This window comes from Thalassophryne amazonica, chromosome 23, assembly GCF_902500255.1.
Source record: "Thalassophryne amazonica chromosome 23, fThaAma1.1, whole genome shotgun sequence".
NCBI lineage: Eukaryota > Metazoa > Chordata > Actinopteri > Batrachoidiformes > Batrachoididae > Thalassophryne > Thalassophryne amazonica.
In genome coordinates, this window is record NC_047125.1 from 12,967,345 (window position 1) to 12,987,112 (window position 19,768).

Here is a 19,768-nt window from a genome sequence, read left to right on the forward strand (position 1 = left end):
GTACCCCTCCCAGTCCACCAAATACTGGAAGCCCCGGCCCATCCTACGGACATCCAAATGCCGGCGCACAGTCCAAGCCGGCTCGCCATCGATGATCCGGGCAGGAGGCGGCGCCGGACCCGGAGTACAGAGGGGTGAGGTGTGATGCGGCTTTATCCGGGACACATGGAAAACAGGATGGATCCGCAGTGAGGCCGGAAGCTGAAGCCTCACTGCGGCTGGACTGATGACGTTAAGGATTTTGAAGGGACCGATGTAATGGTCCTGTAGTTTGGGGGAGTCCACTTTCAGGGGAATGTCCTTTGTGGACAACCACACCTCCTGCCCTGGCCGATACGCAGGGGCCGGGGTCCGCCGACGGTCTGCATGGGCTTTTGCCCTCGTCCGGGCCTTTAGCAAAGCAGAACGGGCGGCGCGCCACACCCGACGGCACTTCCGCAGGTGGGCCTGGACCGAGGGCACACCGACCTCTCCCTCAACCACCGGAAACAACGGGGGCTGATACCCCAGACACACCTCAAAAGGGGAGAGGCCGGTGGCTGAAGACACCTGGCTGTTATGGGCATACTCGATCCAGGCCAAATGGGTACTCCAGGCCGCCGGGTGCGCGGCCGTCACGCAGCGCAGGGCCTGTTCCACCTCCTGATTGACCCGTTCTGCTTGCCCGTTGGTCTGAGGATGATACCCGGACGAGAGACTCACCGTGGCCCCCAGTTCCCGGCAGAAGCTCCTCCAGACTTGCGAGGAGAACTGGGGACCGCGATCGGAGACGATGTCTGTTGGAATCCCATGCAGCTGGACGACGTGGTGGACCAGGAGGTCCGCTGTCTCCTGGGCAGTCGGAAGCTTCGGGAGGGCCACGAAGTGGGCCGCCTTGGAGAATCGGTCCACTATCGTGAGGATGGTGGTGTTGCCCTGGGACGGCGGGAGGCCCGTGACAAAATCCAGGCCGATGTGGGACCAGGGGCGATGAGGCACAGGCAGCGGCTGGAGCAGTCCCGATGCCCTGTGGTGGTCAGCCTTGCCCCTGGCGCAGGTGGTGCAGGCCTGGATATAATCCCGGACGTCGGCCTCCAGGGACGCCCACCAGAAGCGCTGCCGGACAACTGCCACGGTCCTACGCACCCCTGGATGACAGGAGAACTTGGAGCCATGACAGAAGTCCAGGACTGCAGCCCTGGCCTCTGGTGGGACGTAAAGCTTGTTCTTCGGCCCAGTTCCGGGATCCGGGCTCCGTGCCAGGGCCTCCCGGACGGTTTTCTCTACGTCCCAGGTGAGGGTGGCCACGATAGCGGACTCCGGGATGATAGGTTCCGGTGGATCCGACAACTCCGTTTTGACTTCGTCTTCATGTACCCGGGACAAGGCATCCGATCTCTGGTTTTTGGTCCCGGGACGGTAGGTGATCCGGAAGTCAAAATGGCCGAAGAACAGTGACCAGCGGGCTTGCCTGGGGTTCAGCCGCTTGGCGGTCCTGATATACTCCAGGTTCCGGTGGTCAGTGAAAACCGTGAATGGCACGGATGTTCCCTCCAACAGATGTCTCCACTCTTCAAGAGCCTCTTTCACCGCAAGGAGTTCTCGATTGCCGACATCATAGTTCCGTTCGGCCGGGGTCAACCTGCGGGAAAAATAGGCACACGGGTGAAGGACCTTATCGGCCTTTCCGCTCTGGGATAGCACGGCTCCTATCCCTGAGTCCGAGGCATCCACCTCAACCACAAACTGACGACTAGGATCGGGCTGCACCAGAACAGGTGTAGACGAGAAGCGCCGTTTCAACTCCTTGAACGCGGCATCGCACCGATCCGACCAGGTGAAGGGAACTTTTGGTGAGGTCAGGGCTGTCAGGGGGCTAACTACCTGACTGTAGCCCTTAATAAACCTCCTGTAAAAATTCGCAAAGCCGAGGAACTGTTGCAGCTTCCTACGGCTGGTGGGTTGGGGCCAGTCTCTCACCGCCGCAACCTTGGCCGGATCAGGAGTGACGGAGTTGGGGGAGATGATAAACCCCAGGAAGGACAAAGAGGTGCGGTGAAACTCACACTTCTCGCCCTTCACAAACAGCCGGTTCTCCAACAACCGCTGCAGGATCTGACGTACATGCCGGACATGAGTCTCAGGATCCGGAGAAAAGATGAGTATATCGTCTAGATATACGAAGACGAATCGGTGCAGGAAATCCCGCAAGACATCATTAACTAATGCTTGGAACGTCGCGGGGGCGTTTGTGAGGCCGAACGGCATGACCAGGTACTCAAAGTGACCTAAGGTACTCAAAGTGACCTGTTAAATGCCGTCTTCCTCTCGTCTCCCTTCCGGATCCGAACCAGGTGATACGCATTTCTAAGATCTAGCTTAGTGAATATCTGGGCTCCATGCAGGGGCGTGAACACTGAATCCAGCAAGGGCAACGGGTATCGATTACGAACCGTGATTTCGTTCAGCCCCCTATAATCAATGCATGGACGAAGTCCGCCGTCTTTTTTACCCACAAAAAAGAAACCTGCACCCATCGGGGAGGTGGAATTCTGGATCAACCCGGCGGCTAAAGAGTCCCGGATGTAGGTCTCCATTGATTCGCGCTCAGGTCGTGAGAGGTTGTACAGCCTGCTGGACGGGAACTCAACGCCTGGAACCAAATCAATGGCACAATCGTACGGATGGTGCGGGGGAAGGGTGAGCGCCAGATCCTTACTGAACACATCCACAATGTCATGGTACTCCACCGGCACCGTCCCAAGATTGGGCGGGACTCTGACCTCCTCCTTAGCCTGGGAACCGGGAGGAACCGAGGAACCTAAACATACCTGATGGCAGGTCTCGCTCCACTGAACCACTACCCCGGATGGCCAATCGATCCGGGGATTGTGTTTTAACATCCACGGGAACCCGAGAATCACACGGGAGGTGGCAGGAGTCACAAAAAACTCGATCTCCTCCCGGTGGTTTCCTGACACCACCAGAGTTACTGGTGGTGTCTTATGTGTGATTAGAGGGAGTAGGGAGCCATCTAGTGCCCGCACCTGCACAGGCGAGGTAAGCGCCACCAGAGGGAGCCCTGCCTCCCTGGCCCATCTGCTGTCTAGCAGATTCCCTTCAGAGCCCGTGTCCACCAGTGCTGGGTCCTTCAGGGTTAAATCCTCATAAAGGATTGTAACTGGGAGTCGTGTGGCAATATGGGTATGTCCCACATGAATGTTTTGGCCCACCCCTAACCCAGTTTCTAGGGGCGGGCGTTGGTGTTTAACCGCTAGGGGCAGTTCCTCACTTGATGCTCTATTGAGCCACAAACAAAGCACGCTCCACGGACCAGCCTCCTCTGTCTATCTGGTGGCCTAAATGTGGCCCTGCTCATGTCCATAGCTTCGTCAGCAGGGGGAGCTGTAACCACACGGAGCGTAGAGGCCGTGGAGCGTGGGGAGGGCGGAACTCGGTCGGAACCGGAAGGGAGAGGGACGGCGCGTGCCCGGCCACGCCCTTCGTCTCGTTCCCGACGGCGTTCTTCTAACCGATTGTCTAATCGTATAACGAGATCAATAAGCCCGTCTAAATCCCGCGGTTCGTCCTTGGCCACCAGGTGCTCCTTCAGGACCAACGACAGTCCGTTTACGAAGGCGGCACGGAGGGCAGTGCTATTCCAGCCGGACCTTGCAGCCGCAATGCGGAAGTCGACTGCATAAGCAGCTGCGCTCCGGCGCCCCTGTCTCATTGACAGCAGCACGGCTGAAGCGGTCTCTCCTCTATTTGGGTGATCGAACACTGTTCTGAGCTCCCTCACAAACCCATCATATGTCAGAAGGAGCCGTGAATTTTGCTCCCAGAGCGCTGTAGCCCAAGCGCGTGCCTCGCCGCGAAGCAGATTAATCACATAAGCTATCTTACTAGCATCAGTCGCGTACATGACGGGACGTTGTGCGAAGACGAGCGAACACTGCATAAGAAAGTCCGCGCATGTCTCTACACAACCCCCGTACGGCTCTGGAGGGCTTATGTATGCTTCAGGGGAAGGTGGGAGGGGTCGTTGAACGACCTGTGGAACGTCACTGTTGCGCATAGGATCGACAGGAGGGGGAGCCGCAGCAGCGCCCTGAGGGCGCGCTTCCACCTGCGCGGCGAGAGCCTCCACCCTGCGGTTAAGGAGGACGTTCTGCTCGGTCATTAGATCCAACCGAGCCGTAAAAGCGGTGAGGATTCGCTGCAACTCACCGATCATTCCTCCTGCAGACGCCTGTGCGCCCTGCTCTTCCATTGGCCGTTCAACAGCCGGTTGATGACCCTCCGGGTCCATAACGTTGGCCGAGATATCCTGTTGTGAAAGTGTAGGAACACGGACCCACAACAGGGGGCGCAAATGAACGGACAATGGAGGAAGTCAAATAACAACACTTTACTGTTGTGAATAAGCACAACAAACACAACGGATTACAACAATAGACAAAGAAGTCAATTCACAAAAATGTGTCACATGGGCAGGCTCGAAGATAAGAGACGTCTGTCCAAAGCAGAACCGGAACCACATGATTTCCTCCACCACCGAACCCCGGGAATACTGGAGCCGCCAAGTCCCGAACTCCCAGGTGGCCACTGCCTCTGCGTGTCGGATCTGGTACTGCTGGCGAGGAACAAAAACAGTTAAATGTGGGTGCGTTTGCACCCAGCAACCCGTATGGCGGGAAAACCACCTCCACCTCTCGTTGGAAGAATGTCTGCTATTTAATGCACAAAAGTAACAAAGGGTTAATGTCAAAGAACACAGTCGGCTGAGTACGGTACCTTCTAGGTAGAGCGATATCTCGGCAAAGAGGTGGAGATGTCGTCCTGCTGATATACCCCTGCTGATCAGATGATTGGTGACAGCTGTCGTAGGCGATAAGTGACAGCTGTCACCCTGGCTGCTCCTGTGAGGCGGCAGCGCCCTCTGGTGCCTGGAGCCCGCACTCCAGACAGGGCGCCCTCTGGTGGTGGTGGGCCAGCAGTACCTCCTCTTCAGCGGCCCACACAACAGGCCTGCTTTCCCGGCTGCTCGGGATCTGCCAGAGGGAAACTAACGGTGGCTAAGCTACCTTGGTCCGCACCGACTACAGGGGCCTGGCTAGCTGTAGAATTTTCCACGGTGCGGAGCCGAGTCTCCAATTCGCCCAGCCTGGCCTCCAAAGCTACGAATAAGCTACACTTATTACAAGTACCATTACTGCTAAAGGAGGCCGAGGAATAACTAAACATTTCACACCCAGAGCAGAAAAGTGCGGGAGAGACAGGAGAAGCCGCCATGCTAAACCGGCTAAGAGCTAGTAGCTGCGCTAAGCTAGCGGTTTCCTAAAAACACATAAAGTGAATAATGTGTAAATAATTTAGAGGTGATTCAGCAGAGGGAGTGCTTTAGTTAAGGCACGTGAAGATTACACTGTGAAACAAATCGTTATCTAGGTAACTAGATCAATCTAACTGCGCAGATTAAACAGCTAACAGATACAGCAAAACACCGCTGTGCTCCAGAACAGGAAGTGATACAATACCGCAGTGAGAGCCAACCACCAGTAGAGGCAAGCAAGTCACCTCAAAAGTTATTTTGTTGGTTTTGCCATGCCTCTGAAAATGACATATCATAAATATCACATGTCTAACATGATTGTTTTAATCATCTGTAATTCACTTTGGGCTAAAAAAAAGTCTATGGGCAATGGATTTTAGCACAAAGAGGAAAAGTGTGACATTGTTATAAATATTCCAGTACTCATAGTTCATGAATTAGTGGCAGTAACTTGAGGTGCACTTCACAGATAACATTCAAAAAATCTTTTCACTTTTTTGTCTTCTGACACACAAATGCAACAATACTTTGATATCGGTTACCATAAAAAAAAAATTATCTGTGTCCTTAAGTCAGAATGACAACACCCGTTAAGCTTCTGTAATGTATTTGCAGATGTTAATTTGTATGTCGCTTCAATGTCTGAATCCATGATTGAACACTTTGAGGGTGAAGTAACTGGACGCCATGTAGTAGCATTAGCTGCTAGTGTTATCGCACACTATAACTCTGGCTAGTCCCATCCATATGAACAAATTCACACAATTTGGAGCATAAACAGCATCATGATGAATAATAATAATGATTTCTGTTAATTCAAATGTAAAACTAAATATTTTCTCTGTGAACTGCTACATGTAGTGATATAAACTACCGGGTGCTTTAGCTAATCACGTGATTGTATGAAATTACGGGATGAGTCATCAAAAACAGGTTTCTTTAAGAGAACAAAAGCCAAAATTTCTAAATAGTAAAAAAAAAAAAAATTTTTTTAATGATTTTAAAAAATGTAATTTGTAATTTCTTTTAGTCTATATTCTTACAACAGTCTAGGCCTGCCCATAATAATAATTCTCTTGGATATCTGACAAATTTTCTAAACTATTACATGGTTTGTTTTTAATCTAATCTTCTCCTCTTCTTCTCCAGCATGTCAGTGTCATCCTTTGGGAGCGGTGGGTCACTGGTGTAACCAGACATCCGGTCAGTGTCTATGTCGAGAAGGAGTAATTGGACTCAGGTGTAACCGCTGTGCACCCGGGTACAAACAGGGTCGTTCGACTGTACGACCCTGCATACGTAAGTCCACCACGTCACATTACACACACTTACAAATGTCTTTTTGTTGTGAAAAGAACAACAAGCAGACCTGAACTCGCACTGGATGCCTTCAAGAACCAGTAAGGGTTGTCATGTTAGTGTCTTTATACAGCCTGTAGGGGGCAGTAAATGTGGGATAAATGGGATGAAATTTTCACATTTTATTGCTTAACGTGTAAATGGGCTCACTTTAAAATGTTTATATTTAAAGAGTTGACATTAACCTCAGACAAAGTTAAAAAGGATATGGATACTATTGTCTTTTTTTTTTTTTTTTTACGTCAAGGTCATCTGTTTATTATCTTGAGTAATCCTGCTGTCAAACCAACACTACAATAATCCCATTTGAAAATACCACCTTATATAAGTTGTTGCTTTTGATCTGCCTCTCCTTCAGACAGTTAATAGTTTGATGTCAGTCATAATAAAGTAGCCTCACATTTATCCCTCAACCTCGTTTGCTTGAAGCCCCGTGGATTAAACTTATCAAGCGCTTTAAGCCTTTATCAAATCATAACTCGGCATAAAAGGAGCCGCTGTGGTCCGCTGTCCCTCTGGATGGTTCCCATAGCTACGCTAACGCGAGCCGACCCTCGCGGGGAAACGTCATCTCGAAACGATTGTGGATCAGCACTAGATCAAGTGGACGTCATCTCGCGCCGCCACGCTGCACCTGGCTAGGACGCCACCCGGAGCGCTAATCCACATGTATTTCCCCGCGTAATCGCGTGAGTGCCGACAACTACACTGTGTCTGAGCTGCAATCAGGTGACATAAGGAGCTGGATGCAGCAACTTTCACACCTGTTGTATGACTCATAAGGCCCCTGTCAAAGATTTCAGACTCATAACTCTCCAAGGGAGAGGAGGGAGTGAAAGAAAACCTTGTTTGTTTTTGCTGCCAGACTATCTCAGGCTATGTATAGCATCTTTTACCTCCCCCGACCCTTACAGTACATTTCAAGTGTTACATATTGCTCGTAATCCAATTCCGTCAATAATTAAGAAATAAAAACCATACGAAGCAGTGTTCAAATGTCTCAAGCAGTTACTCTTCAAAATAAAAAATGTAAACAGCAGCACTGTGAAGCTATAAAATCTGACAGTACCGTTGTAGGTTAGCTAACACTACTTAAACATTGCTACTTTGGTGATTTACTATAAAAATACGTACTGTACATATCACTATAATTTGTTGTGATGTTTGTGTTGTGTGTTGGGCAGGTTTGGCTGGACAAGGTTGGGTTGTTTTGTGTTTATTTTCCTTCCCAGGTGATTTGGGGCTGTTCTCTGAGGAAAATGTGCTGCAGAAGAGTCTCTCTCCTCTGTTACGATGATTGGCTGCACCTGTTGCATTCTCATGCGGCTCTCTATCAGGACAATCCACGACACCTGTGATGTTCACGTGCAGATCTGAGGACTTCCAGCTGGTACCAATGTAGTGATGAAGAACTACATTTAAACCAGCAGTGAGTTGGATAAGATTGCCGGAGAATACGACCTTGTGACGACCGTGTGGGGACGCTGAGGGCCGTTTCAGAGTCTGACATCGCGCCTGTGAAGTAGGACGAGGGTGAGAGACAAACGTTGTCAGCACACGGCAGAGGTGAATATTCTGAAAAGTTTATCCGTGAATGTAAATTGGCGTCTTATACGCAGCTATAAGTAATTATTGGTGGAAAGTGTTTGGCGTGCTCCTCACGGCAGTGGCGTGCGGATTAATGATCCTCCACTAGCTGTGAGCAGCAGCCTCCTTGAATTAAGTTGGAATTCAGACCTAAACGTGTAGCTGATAAGTTTGCCTGCAAACAATATTTTGTAGTAATAGTGTTGAATAATCTCATCTCTGTTCCTCCTTCGCAGAGTACAGTTCTGGGAAAAAGTCACCTGGGGGGGTGGTGGCGGAACTCCTGAGTCCTGAACGTTCGGACTCCGACTGTTGAGACGCTGAGAGAGCGCGCCGCCTTTTCACCTCACCAGAACTTTAATTAATTAGTATTTTATGTATAGCACAAAGGGGAGAAAAATAAATGTTTTCTTTTTGGAACTGCTTCTGATTATTTCATGCTGGGTTCAGTCAGATACTGGACCGCTCCTCACTCCGCGTCTTATCCATAACAGTTTGCTTGAAATTCTATATCAAAAATAGCTTATTAATTTGTGAGGGTGATAAACAAGAAGTCATCACTTCATGTTAGCTTAGCTTTCACTGATTAGCATAGTCAAGTGGATTTTTTTTTTTTAAAGCAAGCATATGAACAATTCCACGTATAGCTAAGAAATATTAGGGGTGCATAGGTGGCAGATTTAAGTTTTAAACAGTTTCCAATATGTTTTGCACATAGCTATTCCAGAAATAAAGCTTTGACGTAAGTGAAGTTTTTGTTTCACAGTGCATCAATCTTCAAATCATAGATTAATCAGGTGTTTCCATTGGGGGTTTCAGACAATGATTTAAAGTTCCAAAATGCTCCAGGCACCACATGAAACACTTGCTTCTGAAAATGATTCATTGTTTTGACATGCTTGGAAAACTTGCTTCCTAAAAACAATTCATTATTTTGAAGTGCTTTGAACACAAAATCACACACTTGTTGCATTAAGTGACTTACTTTTGAAACCCCCAGAACACTAAATTAAGCAGTTGCTTCATGAAGTCATCCATTGCTCTGAAATTTTTGGATCCGTATATGAAACATTTGTTTCAGGAATTGATTTATTGTTTTAAAATGTTCCCAAGAGTGAAAACATGTGTTCCACGCATTATGAAACTGGGACAAAATTGGCTCTTTTTTTTTTATGAATAAGGACAGTCATTTCTGGGAGGGAGCTGCTCGCGTTTGGTTTTAGAACAAGATTCGAAACCTGATTTATCAGCTGCAATCTTGCAAATGGAGTTAGAGGTTGGTTAAGGGTTATAGTTTTTATCCTCTGCTGGCCTTCTCGAAGGGGCGTTATGTCGTAGCGATTTTCGTCTGTCTCTCTGTCCATTTGTCCGTCCATCCCAAAAAGGGTATACACGTTCTGAAATCAACTCTTATCACATTTTTAGGAGGAATTTTGTGAAACGTGGTACAAGTCCTTGTTATAAGTTGGTAATACATATATTATCATATTGTTCAAGTTGGGATTATTTTACCAGAGTTATGGCCCTTGATTACCAAATCTAGACTCTGTCAGTTTTATGAGTGGGCGCCTGCATTGTGAAATCAACTCCTCTCACATTTTTAGAAGGAATTTCATGAAACCTGCTACAATTCCTTGTTATAGGTTGGTAATATGCATATTGTAATATTGTACAAAATTAACACATTTTGGCAGAGTTATGGCACTTGATTAACAAACCTAGACACTGCCACTCTCATGAGTTGGTGTCTGCATTGTGAAATCAACTGTCACATACATTGAAATGCAGTGTTGCCACAGTTACTTTGAAAAGTTACTTTATTATTTACTTTTTACAGTTACATTTTACAGTTATTTTAAAAGTTACTTCATTTAGCACCTGCAGACAACTTGTTGGCAGTTGTTGAATGTAATTAATAAAGTAACGAGCAGTGGTGGGCACAGATGACTAAAAAATTAACTTCGATAACAGATAATTGAAAAGTTATCTTCGATTAAGATAAAACAATAAACCAGCCAAAAAATGTATTGGAAATTACAGATAACCGATAACAGATAAATTCCAATATTGTTTCTGGTACATTTAAACAAATTTAAGTTTTAATGCCACAATAACGTCTACTAATATTAAAAGTAAAAACAGACCCACACCCTGAGACCACACTTTTGTCTTTGAACATTCTGCCCCTGCTGGAAGCTCTTGTTTACTACAGAGTTCCCAACACAGAGGCACCATGAGAGCAGCCCTAAAGCCAGCTCGCTATCAATTACAACACTGTGGATCAGGTGGAGGTCTTGAAAAATAAAGTCATGCTGACTTATGGTTTTGATTTATAAATAACATTAATACCGATAGAATAACTCCATTAATGTCAATTCTGTCATTTGTACAAAGTTAAAATATAGCATATATCTTTTAATGTTGAATAATGCACTAATTCTGAGGTTTAGTAACAAACACAGACAAATCGCAAAGGATTCTGGGTAAAAGTGCCTCTGCTAAACACTGATTGGTTCAGTCATTCATTATGTAAACCAACACGTTAATATGATGTCTGTCGTGTGTTGGTGTTCATTTTTTATTTGTAAAAACAGGCATTTTTACGGAGCCCTGGAAGTGTCATCGCAAATTGTTTTGCATGTGGAGAGAATGTGCACACGTTTTATGATGTTGTAAAACTTGCTTTACACTGTGCAAGATGATTTTTCATGCAGGAATTTTTGGATCGAGTTTCAGGTTAATCGCGCGTCCTACATCGTGTAGTCATGGAGTAACAAGCTTTAACATCTCACGACCACCTCCTGATCGCGATCGTATGGTCGAATGAAAATCAAACCTGTTATTCTGGTCGGCCGTCGTGAGGTTATCCTCCTGCTGAAAAGCTACAAGCATCCAACTGCTCGCACTGTGCCTGTGCAAACACTGCAGAGCTGTCTAGTAATGTTGTTATTATTATTATTATTATTATTATTATTATTTTGCTGTTGTTTTGTTTTTAAACTTCATTTGTAAAAAAAAAAAGGGTCAAAACAAATACAACACTGCCATCTACTGGTTCCCAGACGCTAGTACTTAGGACGAATACTGCCATGACACTACTGGCCAGTAGATGGCAGTAGAGGCCTTGAAAACAAAATTCCAGATAATCCCTGTCTGCTACATTTAAAATGCGTGGAATTTAACAAACACAAATACAATAACAACGTCTGTAAACCCAGAGAATATAATCACAAGAGTTTTAGGCACTAGAGTTTAATGCTGTTGTCCGTGGAGCCTGAACAGAGTGTCTGAAATGCATTTGTCCTGTCGTGAATGTACTGAGATTACATCATCCTACCCATAATGCACTGGGCACAGCATGTATCAAACATATATCTGATATTTTCACTTTATAAAACTTCAAACATGACAGTAATTTTAAATAACTTGTCCAAAATTAGTTTGGTTAAAATTTGAACCATAAGTTAAAAATGTATGCCTCTGGATGACTTAGGTGATATTGCCAGCATATTGGTATGGTGTTAAAGGAAATTATTTTTTGGGGGGGCCGTTTCTCCTTTGTCTACAGAGCATAGAGATGGTTTTCATAGAAGCAGCTCTGTTCTGTTAGCAGAGGATATAACTGTCCATCTGTTATAAAACTTTTAACAGGTAGGTACTGAACTTTTTTTAAATTTTAAAAATGCTTATCGCTGTTCAGCTTTGTTTACTTTGTTTATCGGTCTAAAAGTTATCAGACAGAAATTAATCGGAAGATAATTGGTCCGATAATGGTTTTTAAAGTTATCGAAAAAGATAATCCGATAATGAAAACATTATCTTCGATAATTATCTGTTATCGGATTATCGGAAGTGTGCCCACCACTGGTAACTAGTAATCTAACTTGGTTATTTTCAAGATTGAGTACTCAGAAAAGTGACTATTAGTTACTTTGTTAATTAGTTACTTTGCTGATTACTCAATCTTAAAAGTAACCAAGTTAGATTACAAGTTACCTTATTAGTTATATTACTTACTTATTTACTTCTAGATCATAGCTTTGTGCACTTCTGTAGATCTTACACAGTAATACAACCCCTGGCAAAAATTATGGAATCACCGGCCTCGGAGGATGTTCATTCAGTTGTTTAATTTTGTAGAAAAAAGCAGATCACAGACATGACACAAAACTAAAGTCATTTCAAATGGCAACTTTCTGGCTTTAAGAAACACTATAAGAAATCAAGAAAAAAGATTGTGGCAGTCAGTAACGGTTACTTTTTTAGACCAAGCAGAGGAAAAAAATATGGAATCACTCAATTCTGAGGAAAAAATTATGGAATCACCCTGTAAATTTTCATCCCCCAAATTAACACCTGCATCAAATCAGATCTGCTCATTGACATTGACCCTATGCCATGACATTGACCCTATGTGTCTTTTTGCAAGGAATGTTTTTGCAGTTTTTGCTCTATGGCAAGATGCATTATCATCTTGAAAAATGATTTCATCATCCCCAAACATCCTTTCAATTGTCCAAAATATCAACATAAACTTGTGCATTTATTGATGATGTAATGACAGCCATCTCCCCAGTGCCTTTACCTGACATGCAGCCCCATATCATCAATGACTGGGGAAATTTACATGTTCTCTTCAGGCAGTCATCTTTATAAATCTCATTGGAAAGGCACCAAACAAAAGTTCCAGCATCATCACCTTGCCCAATGCAGATTCGAGATTCATCACTGAATATGACTTTCATCCAGTCATCCACAGTCCACAATTGCTTTTCCTTAGCCCATTGTAACCTTGTTTTTTTCTGTTTAGGTGTTAATGATGCCTTTCGTTTAGCTTTTCTGTATGTAAATCCCATTTCCTTTAGGCGGTTTCTTACAGTTCGGTCACAGACGTTGACTCCAGTTTCCTCCCATTCGTTCCTCATTTGTTTTGTTGTACATTTTTCGATTTTTGAGACATATTGCTTTAAGTTTTCTGTCTTAACGCTTTGATGTCTTCCTTGGTCTACCAGTATGTTTGCCTTTAACAACCTTCCCATGTTGTTTGTATTTGGTCCAGAGTTTAGACACAGCTGACTGTGAGCAACCAACATCTTTTGCAACATTGCGTGATGATTTACTCTCTTTTAAGAGTTTGATAATCCTCTCCTTTGTTTCAATTGACATTTCTCGTGTTGGAGCCATGATTCATGTCAGTCCACTTGGTGCAACAGCTCTCCAAGGTGTGTTCACTCCTTTTTAGATGCAGACTAACGAGCAGATCTGATATGATGCAGGTGTTAGTTTTGGGGATGAAAAGTTACAGGGTCATCATTTTTTTCCTCAGAATTGAGTGATTCCATATTTTTTTCCTCTGCTTGGTCTAAAAAGTAACCGTTACTGACTGCCACAATCTTTTTTCTTGATTTCTTATAGTGTTTCTTGAAGCCAGAAAGTTGCCGTTTGAAATGACTTTAGTTTTGTGTCATGTCTATGATCTGCTTTTTTTCTACAAAATTAAACAACTGAATGAACATCCTCCGAGGCCGGTGATTCCATAATTTTTGCCAGGGGTTGTAGAATTCCAATATGGTCCAGTTACAGAATATTTTGGTTTGCGTACTGTGCAGAAGACACTCATCTCAGAAAATGATTCATTGTTTTGTAAAGCCCAGAATGCTAAAACACTTGCTTATAAATAGATAATGCTCAAAATATGAAAAGAAACTTGTTTCATGAAATGATTCATTATTTCAAAACACCCAATGCTAAATGAAACAATTGGTTTGATAAAACTAACATTCATTGCTTTAAAATGCTTGGAACAGAATGAAACATTACATGAATTACAAGATGTTTAGAATACAAAAGGAAGCACATTTTTCCAGGATTTTTTTTTCGTTTAAAATGCTCAGAGCATTAAATGCTTCAGAAACTAATTGTCGCGAAATGCTTCACACTAAATATATATCAAAGTGATTTTGAAATGACAAAATTATTTTAAAAAAAGACTTCCTTCTGAAAATTCATGTTTTCAAACTGCTCAGAACAACATTAAGTCAAACAACTGCTTCAGTATGGAAGTAAATCTGTGCCATCCGGAACACTAAACGAAGCAATTGCTTCAAAAAGTGATTCAGTCAGTGTTTGCGAGGATTAAAACCTAAATGGCACAAGAGGATGCTGAAGAACTGAACATTAAGATTTGTTTAATAAACCTCAGAAATGTAAAAACAGAGAGAAGAAAGAGAATGATGTCAAATTAGAGGACAAAATGAGGAACAAAACATTAAGGTGAGAGGGTGAGAGTGGATATACTTGACTATGAAAAACAACAATAATTTCACTAACAGGAAAAAAAACAAACAAACCCACCAAATTGTGGTGCAAAACTGAAGGAAAATGTGGCATTTGTCCAGAATTATAAATGCTGGACAGCTGTGAGTGATTGTATAAAATGATGAGTTCAAGGTAGCTGGGAAAAAAGAGAATCCAATGAGAATATGACATGATTCAGTGTTTTGGATCTGCCTATGTTCAGTTTGACCTCTCGCATGTTCTGTACATACAAAGACACTGTCGTCTCGCCTTTTACAAGTGGACACGGTCAGCTGGGCGGGGGTGTCGGGTGTCACTGGCCCAGTTGTGTCAGAGAGGACGAGGATGGGGACAAGTGTGAGCTTGGTGATATATGGCTTCACTGTCACACATGTCTTTACAAGAAGCTCGGGTAATTTACGAATGCCACCGGCAGGTTGTTCACTTTACACCACGCGCCAAGAGTTCATCTGCGTAGCGCTGGAGACAAAACCATACAAAAAGTGATGTTTGACCTTATTAAAAGACCAAAATAAGCCTGTTTGTATGTGCGACAGACACAGTGAATCCTTAACAGGACCACACACACGTACACACATACACACACTTTGACACTTTTCTGTGTGTTTGCAGGAATTCAAGAAGTTGCTCCCACACCTGTTTTCCAACCTCAATACAGCATTGGTGAGTCCCTTAAAGACAAATAGAAACGTACGTTTTATATACATGTTCAATGATTTTATAAATAAATCATTTAGTATTTTGATAAGTGATCAGTCATCAAGTCATGTATCAAGAAGAAATGCCTGAGATTGTTTTAAAATATAATTGTTTTTCCCCATTGTACATCACAATAAACAGAATATCTTTGGGTTCTTTTAAAATGTCATTTTGTGAAATACCAAATTGTCCTTTTACAATAATATCCTGACATTGTTTAGGCTAAATAATTGAATAACTGGAAAAAAAAATCAACACATTTAACAATGAAAATTAGTTGATCAACAAAAACAGTTTGATAACTGTTGTTGTTTTTTTTTTTTTTCATTAAGAAAAAATTAACTGGTTGTTGTTTGTTAAACTGATTTGTTCCTTTTCATGCTCTACATCAGACCTGGGCAAACTGCGGCCCGGGGGCCACATGCGGCCCTTTGCATGTCTCTGTCCGGCCCTCATGAGGTCTGTCATTATTATTACATATATTAAAAATGTCAAGCTTGTGTGTTGCAGATCATTAGAGAGGCTTATTTAGGTATATTTAAATATTTACATATTATTACAAGAATAAAAATTACCCATAAAAGCTATTAAATAGGTAATTATTTGTAATGGAGACAGCCGAGTTATCGATGGTGTGGCCCTCGGACATAATTCAGGTTCCCTATGTGGCCCCTTGTAAAAATTAATTGCCCACCCCTGCTCTACATCAATAACTTGAATATCTAGATGTAGTTTATTTTAAAAATGAAGGTGGCAATCTGTGTTACAAGAAATTTTAATGGTTTTTTAAAAGATATTTTATGGCATAAACAACAACAATAATAATAATAAGCAACATTTACATTACTGGTTATTTACTAGTATACTATAGTAGTAAAAACCTATGTTTTGCTCCTTGGCTTTTAGCCCCAGAAATGCTTAGTTTTAAATTGTATTTCTTATTAATTTATTTGAGTGTATGTTTTAATATACAGCACATTGTGCCAGCAGGAGTTGTGTTAAAGTGATTTAATATTAAAGTTGGTATGGTATTTGATTTGATTCATGTATCAGGGAGAACAGAATTTTTTTAATAGAATTTTCATATTCTCAAATATGATTATTAACTTTTTATTTGTTTATCTGATTAAATTGAGTATATTTGAGTTTGGGGTGTACAACACACTTCAGGTGTGTAATACATTTGATTTGAAGATGTCATATTGTATAACTGGGAATGGCTCTGGTCATTTAAAAATATTTTCTGATATTCTATAACATAAACAATTAATGGCTTATTTGTATAATAATAATAATAATTGAAGCTGTCACCTTGTGTTATTAGAAATTGTAATGATCATTTTCTGGCATTTTATGTCATCAACAAATAATATTCTCTCAAGAATAACTGTTTGATAGGGGAAAAATCAGTCACAAGAAAAAATATCTAATTTTAATGAATCATTATTTGTCTTAATATTTGTTTCAAGGGGGAAAAAGCCCAAATTCAACTGATTCCAGTTCCTGAAGTGTAAGGATTTGCTCCTTTCCTTTTCTCTTTTTTATTTGTTATTTCAAAAGAAAAAAAAATAGTTTTTACTTGTTGGACAAAGAAAACAATTAAAGATGACAACTGACAAAATGGGCAGTTTTTACTATTTCGGGGACATTCTGCAGATTAAATAATTACTAACTAATAAAAATAACCAATAATGAAAATATACTTTAGTTGCCATGGTAAATGATTCATAATAGTAATCGCCCATTTTTTTTGTTTCATCTTCGTGTTTATTTCCTCTATTTATTTTACAAAACTTAATTTTAAATAAATTATCTTCTCTAAGAGCAGCTTAGTACTGCCTCCTAGTGGTGGAATGTCCCACCTGCTGCGCTGGAGCTCATCTGTTAATCACATGATACTGTGATGACAAATATAAGCAGCCATATTGTAATTAGGGGAGAAGACATGTGCCGATATGCTCGCTATGAAGTGATCCCGTCTCATGTGACGCATTCATTCATTCATTCATTCTGTCCGTGTCCCAGCGGAGGAGTGCATGTCGTACTGCCTGCCCTCTCAGCTCAAAGTCAGGATGAACCTGGAGACTTACTGTCAAAAGGACTACGGTTGGTTGCTGTGATTTTCTTGATGATTTTGTGAACATGTTTTCTTAGTTGTATTTTCACTCAAACTCAAATTGAAATTGTGCTGATTTTATATTTCTGGACTCTGGTCCTCAGTGCTGAAAGTCCACGTGCGGGCGATGGAGCGTTCAGGACCCTGGTGGCAATTCTCCATCTCTGTTCAAACCGTCTTCAGGACAGGTTCCTCCTCCCATGTCCGCAGAGGCGTTCACGCCCTCTGGGTCCCAGATCGGGACCTCGGCTGCGGCTGCCCCGCCCTCCACGTAGGCCGGACTTTCCTTCTAATTGGTGCAGAGGAGGAGGAGCGGAGTTGGGGTCCAGAGGAGAGTCGCCTAGTGGCCGACCGCTCTACCCTCGCCCTCCAGTGGCGGGAACACTGGAGCCACAAACTCAAGGGGTTCCGGGGACAGGACAAAAGGGGTCGCTGCCCCCCAAAATCCCTGCGTACTGGGGAATCTACAAAGCCCCAGCATGGGTACATCCCCCCTCACCTGCTGGTGGAGAAACACTCCGAGTCTTGTGGTGCAAAAACTACAAACTCCATGAAATACAACACGGACAACCCTCAACCCTCAGAAGATGTGAAATCGACCCAAGTCACACTGACGTCACCCGCAACGTCTCCTGTGATGTGTTCCACTCAAAGTCCGGACTGACAGAAACCACAAAGACAAAAATCCCCAAGATCCTAACATTCAGCCGCCACACTTTGATGTTCTTGAGTATTTGAAGCTTTCTGAAGAAACTCAACTTTGAAAGCCAAACTGTTGATGTTCAAATATTCAAATGTTTATCAAGTAATGTGAAGAAATTCACTCTTGTAACTGTTGTGAAACTCACTGAGGATGAAAACATGCAAAAGCTCTAACTAGCCAAAGGTGGCTAGAGGGTGAATTAACATTTAGGCTCCTCCCAAAATATTCTGGACATTGTGGTTGGAAGTAACCAACTGTTTCACAAAATGATTCACTGGTCAGAATGCTTGAAACACCAAAGCTGAGTTTACATATTAGCGGTCAGCAGTCAACAGAGAGCCAGAAATTCTATTCACTTCAAAACAAAAATGGCTAGCTTCACTAGTGAAGTGATTCTACGCTGTCAGCAATAGCTTGCTGAAATTTTCTATCAATAGTGGAAAATGCCTTCTCTTTTTGTTAATTAAAACACAAAAATAAGAGCATTGGAAAAAGTTAGTGCCATATTCTCTTCAAAACAAAAATGGCTAGGTGTCGCAAGTGAAATGGTACTACGCTATCAGTGATAGCTTGCTAAAAAATTGTATGCTTTCTCTATTTGCTAATTAACATACAAAAATTAGAGCACTGGAAGAAATGTTGGCACCAAAATCAATGTTTCATATGTATTCTCTGCTATAGCCTGATGCATATTATTATGTGTTGTAGCTTAGCATTCTAGTTTTCTGTACTGTTACTATGGAGGAGTGCTAGCTTGACCACTGGTCAGAAAAACATTTTCATTTTGTAACCACTAATAAATAAACTCATTAACCTCAGAACAATTACCACTATTTCAAAATGCTAGTAACAATACCTTCATGAAACAATTCAGTTTAAAAATGCTGCAAAAAGGAAATGAACCAATTGCTTCAAAAACAATCCACTGTTTCAGAACACTCAAAACAGTAAATGAACCAGTGGTTCAGTGTGAAGCACGAGTGACAGTAGGACCACTCCCAAGATCCGCCCCTATGCCGAGGTAATTAGTGCCATCTGAAACAAAAAATGGAATATTTTGTATTTAATGAATATTTGAAAATTAACACAGTACTCATGTCTTATGAAACATTTTTTTTTTGCAACAGCTGTTTCATATCGAAATATTCATATTCTGTTTAATATCAAATTTGGATAAATGTGCACAAAAGTCACAAGTGTATGTAGTCTACCTCACATTTTATATTCACAAAGGTCACCAAATCCTATATAAAAAAATATTTTTAATAAAGTACAATGTTATAATTACATATTTCAATGTATAAAAAAATTTTTCTTCATTTTCATATTGAAAATTGCAATTTCAACTAATTTATGAAATAAATATGTGTATAGTGCTTTGATCAGCTTCAGATTAATGACTCATTCATAACTCCAACAGACTTATTCATTCAATATCTGTAACTGTTACAAAATTACAGATGTTTATCGAATGCTTTTTTTTTTTTTTGTCTGTTTATCTGAAATTTCAATTAATTTCTGACAGTTTTGGGAAATTTACATTATCTCCAATCTGCTCCCTCATTGGACAGCTGACACAGAGACCAAACTGACCTCAGTGACCTCAGGTTCTAACGTACAGGAATTCTCACACGGACTTTTCGGATCGCAGATACGGATCTTAAAAGCATCG

At 42.5% G+C, this 19,768-nt stretch overlaps 1 protein-coding gene across 2 annotated transcripts in view; it reads left to right on the forward strand.

Moving 5' to 3' along the window:
• The window catches only part of ntn5 (netrin 5), a 37,280-nt gene extending 17,805 nt beyond the window's left edge, over positions 1–19,475 (forward strand). For both annotated transcript variants that reach the window (XM_034164517.1, XM_034164516.1), the window contains exons 4-7: positions 6,464–6,613; positions 15,191–15,241; positions 17,303–17,383; positions 17,498–19,475. In XM_034164517.1, the coding sequence (XP_034020408.1) occupies positions 6,464–6,613; positions 15,191–15,241; positions 17,303–17,383; positions 17,498–18,057 (842 nt within the window). In that variant the 3' untranslated portion in view covers positions 18,058–19,475. The remainder of the gene's footprint in view (positions 1–6,463; positions 6,614–15,190; positions 15,242–17,302; positions 17,384–17,497) is intronic.
• Positions 19,476–19,768: the final 293 nt, after the last annotated feature.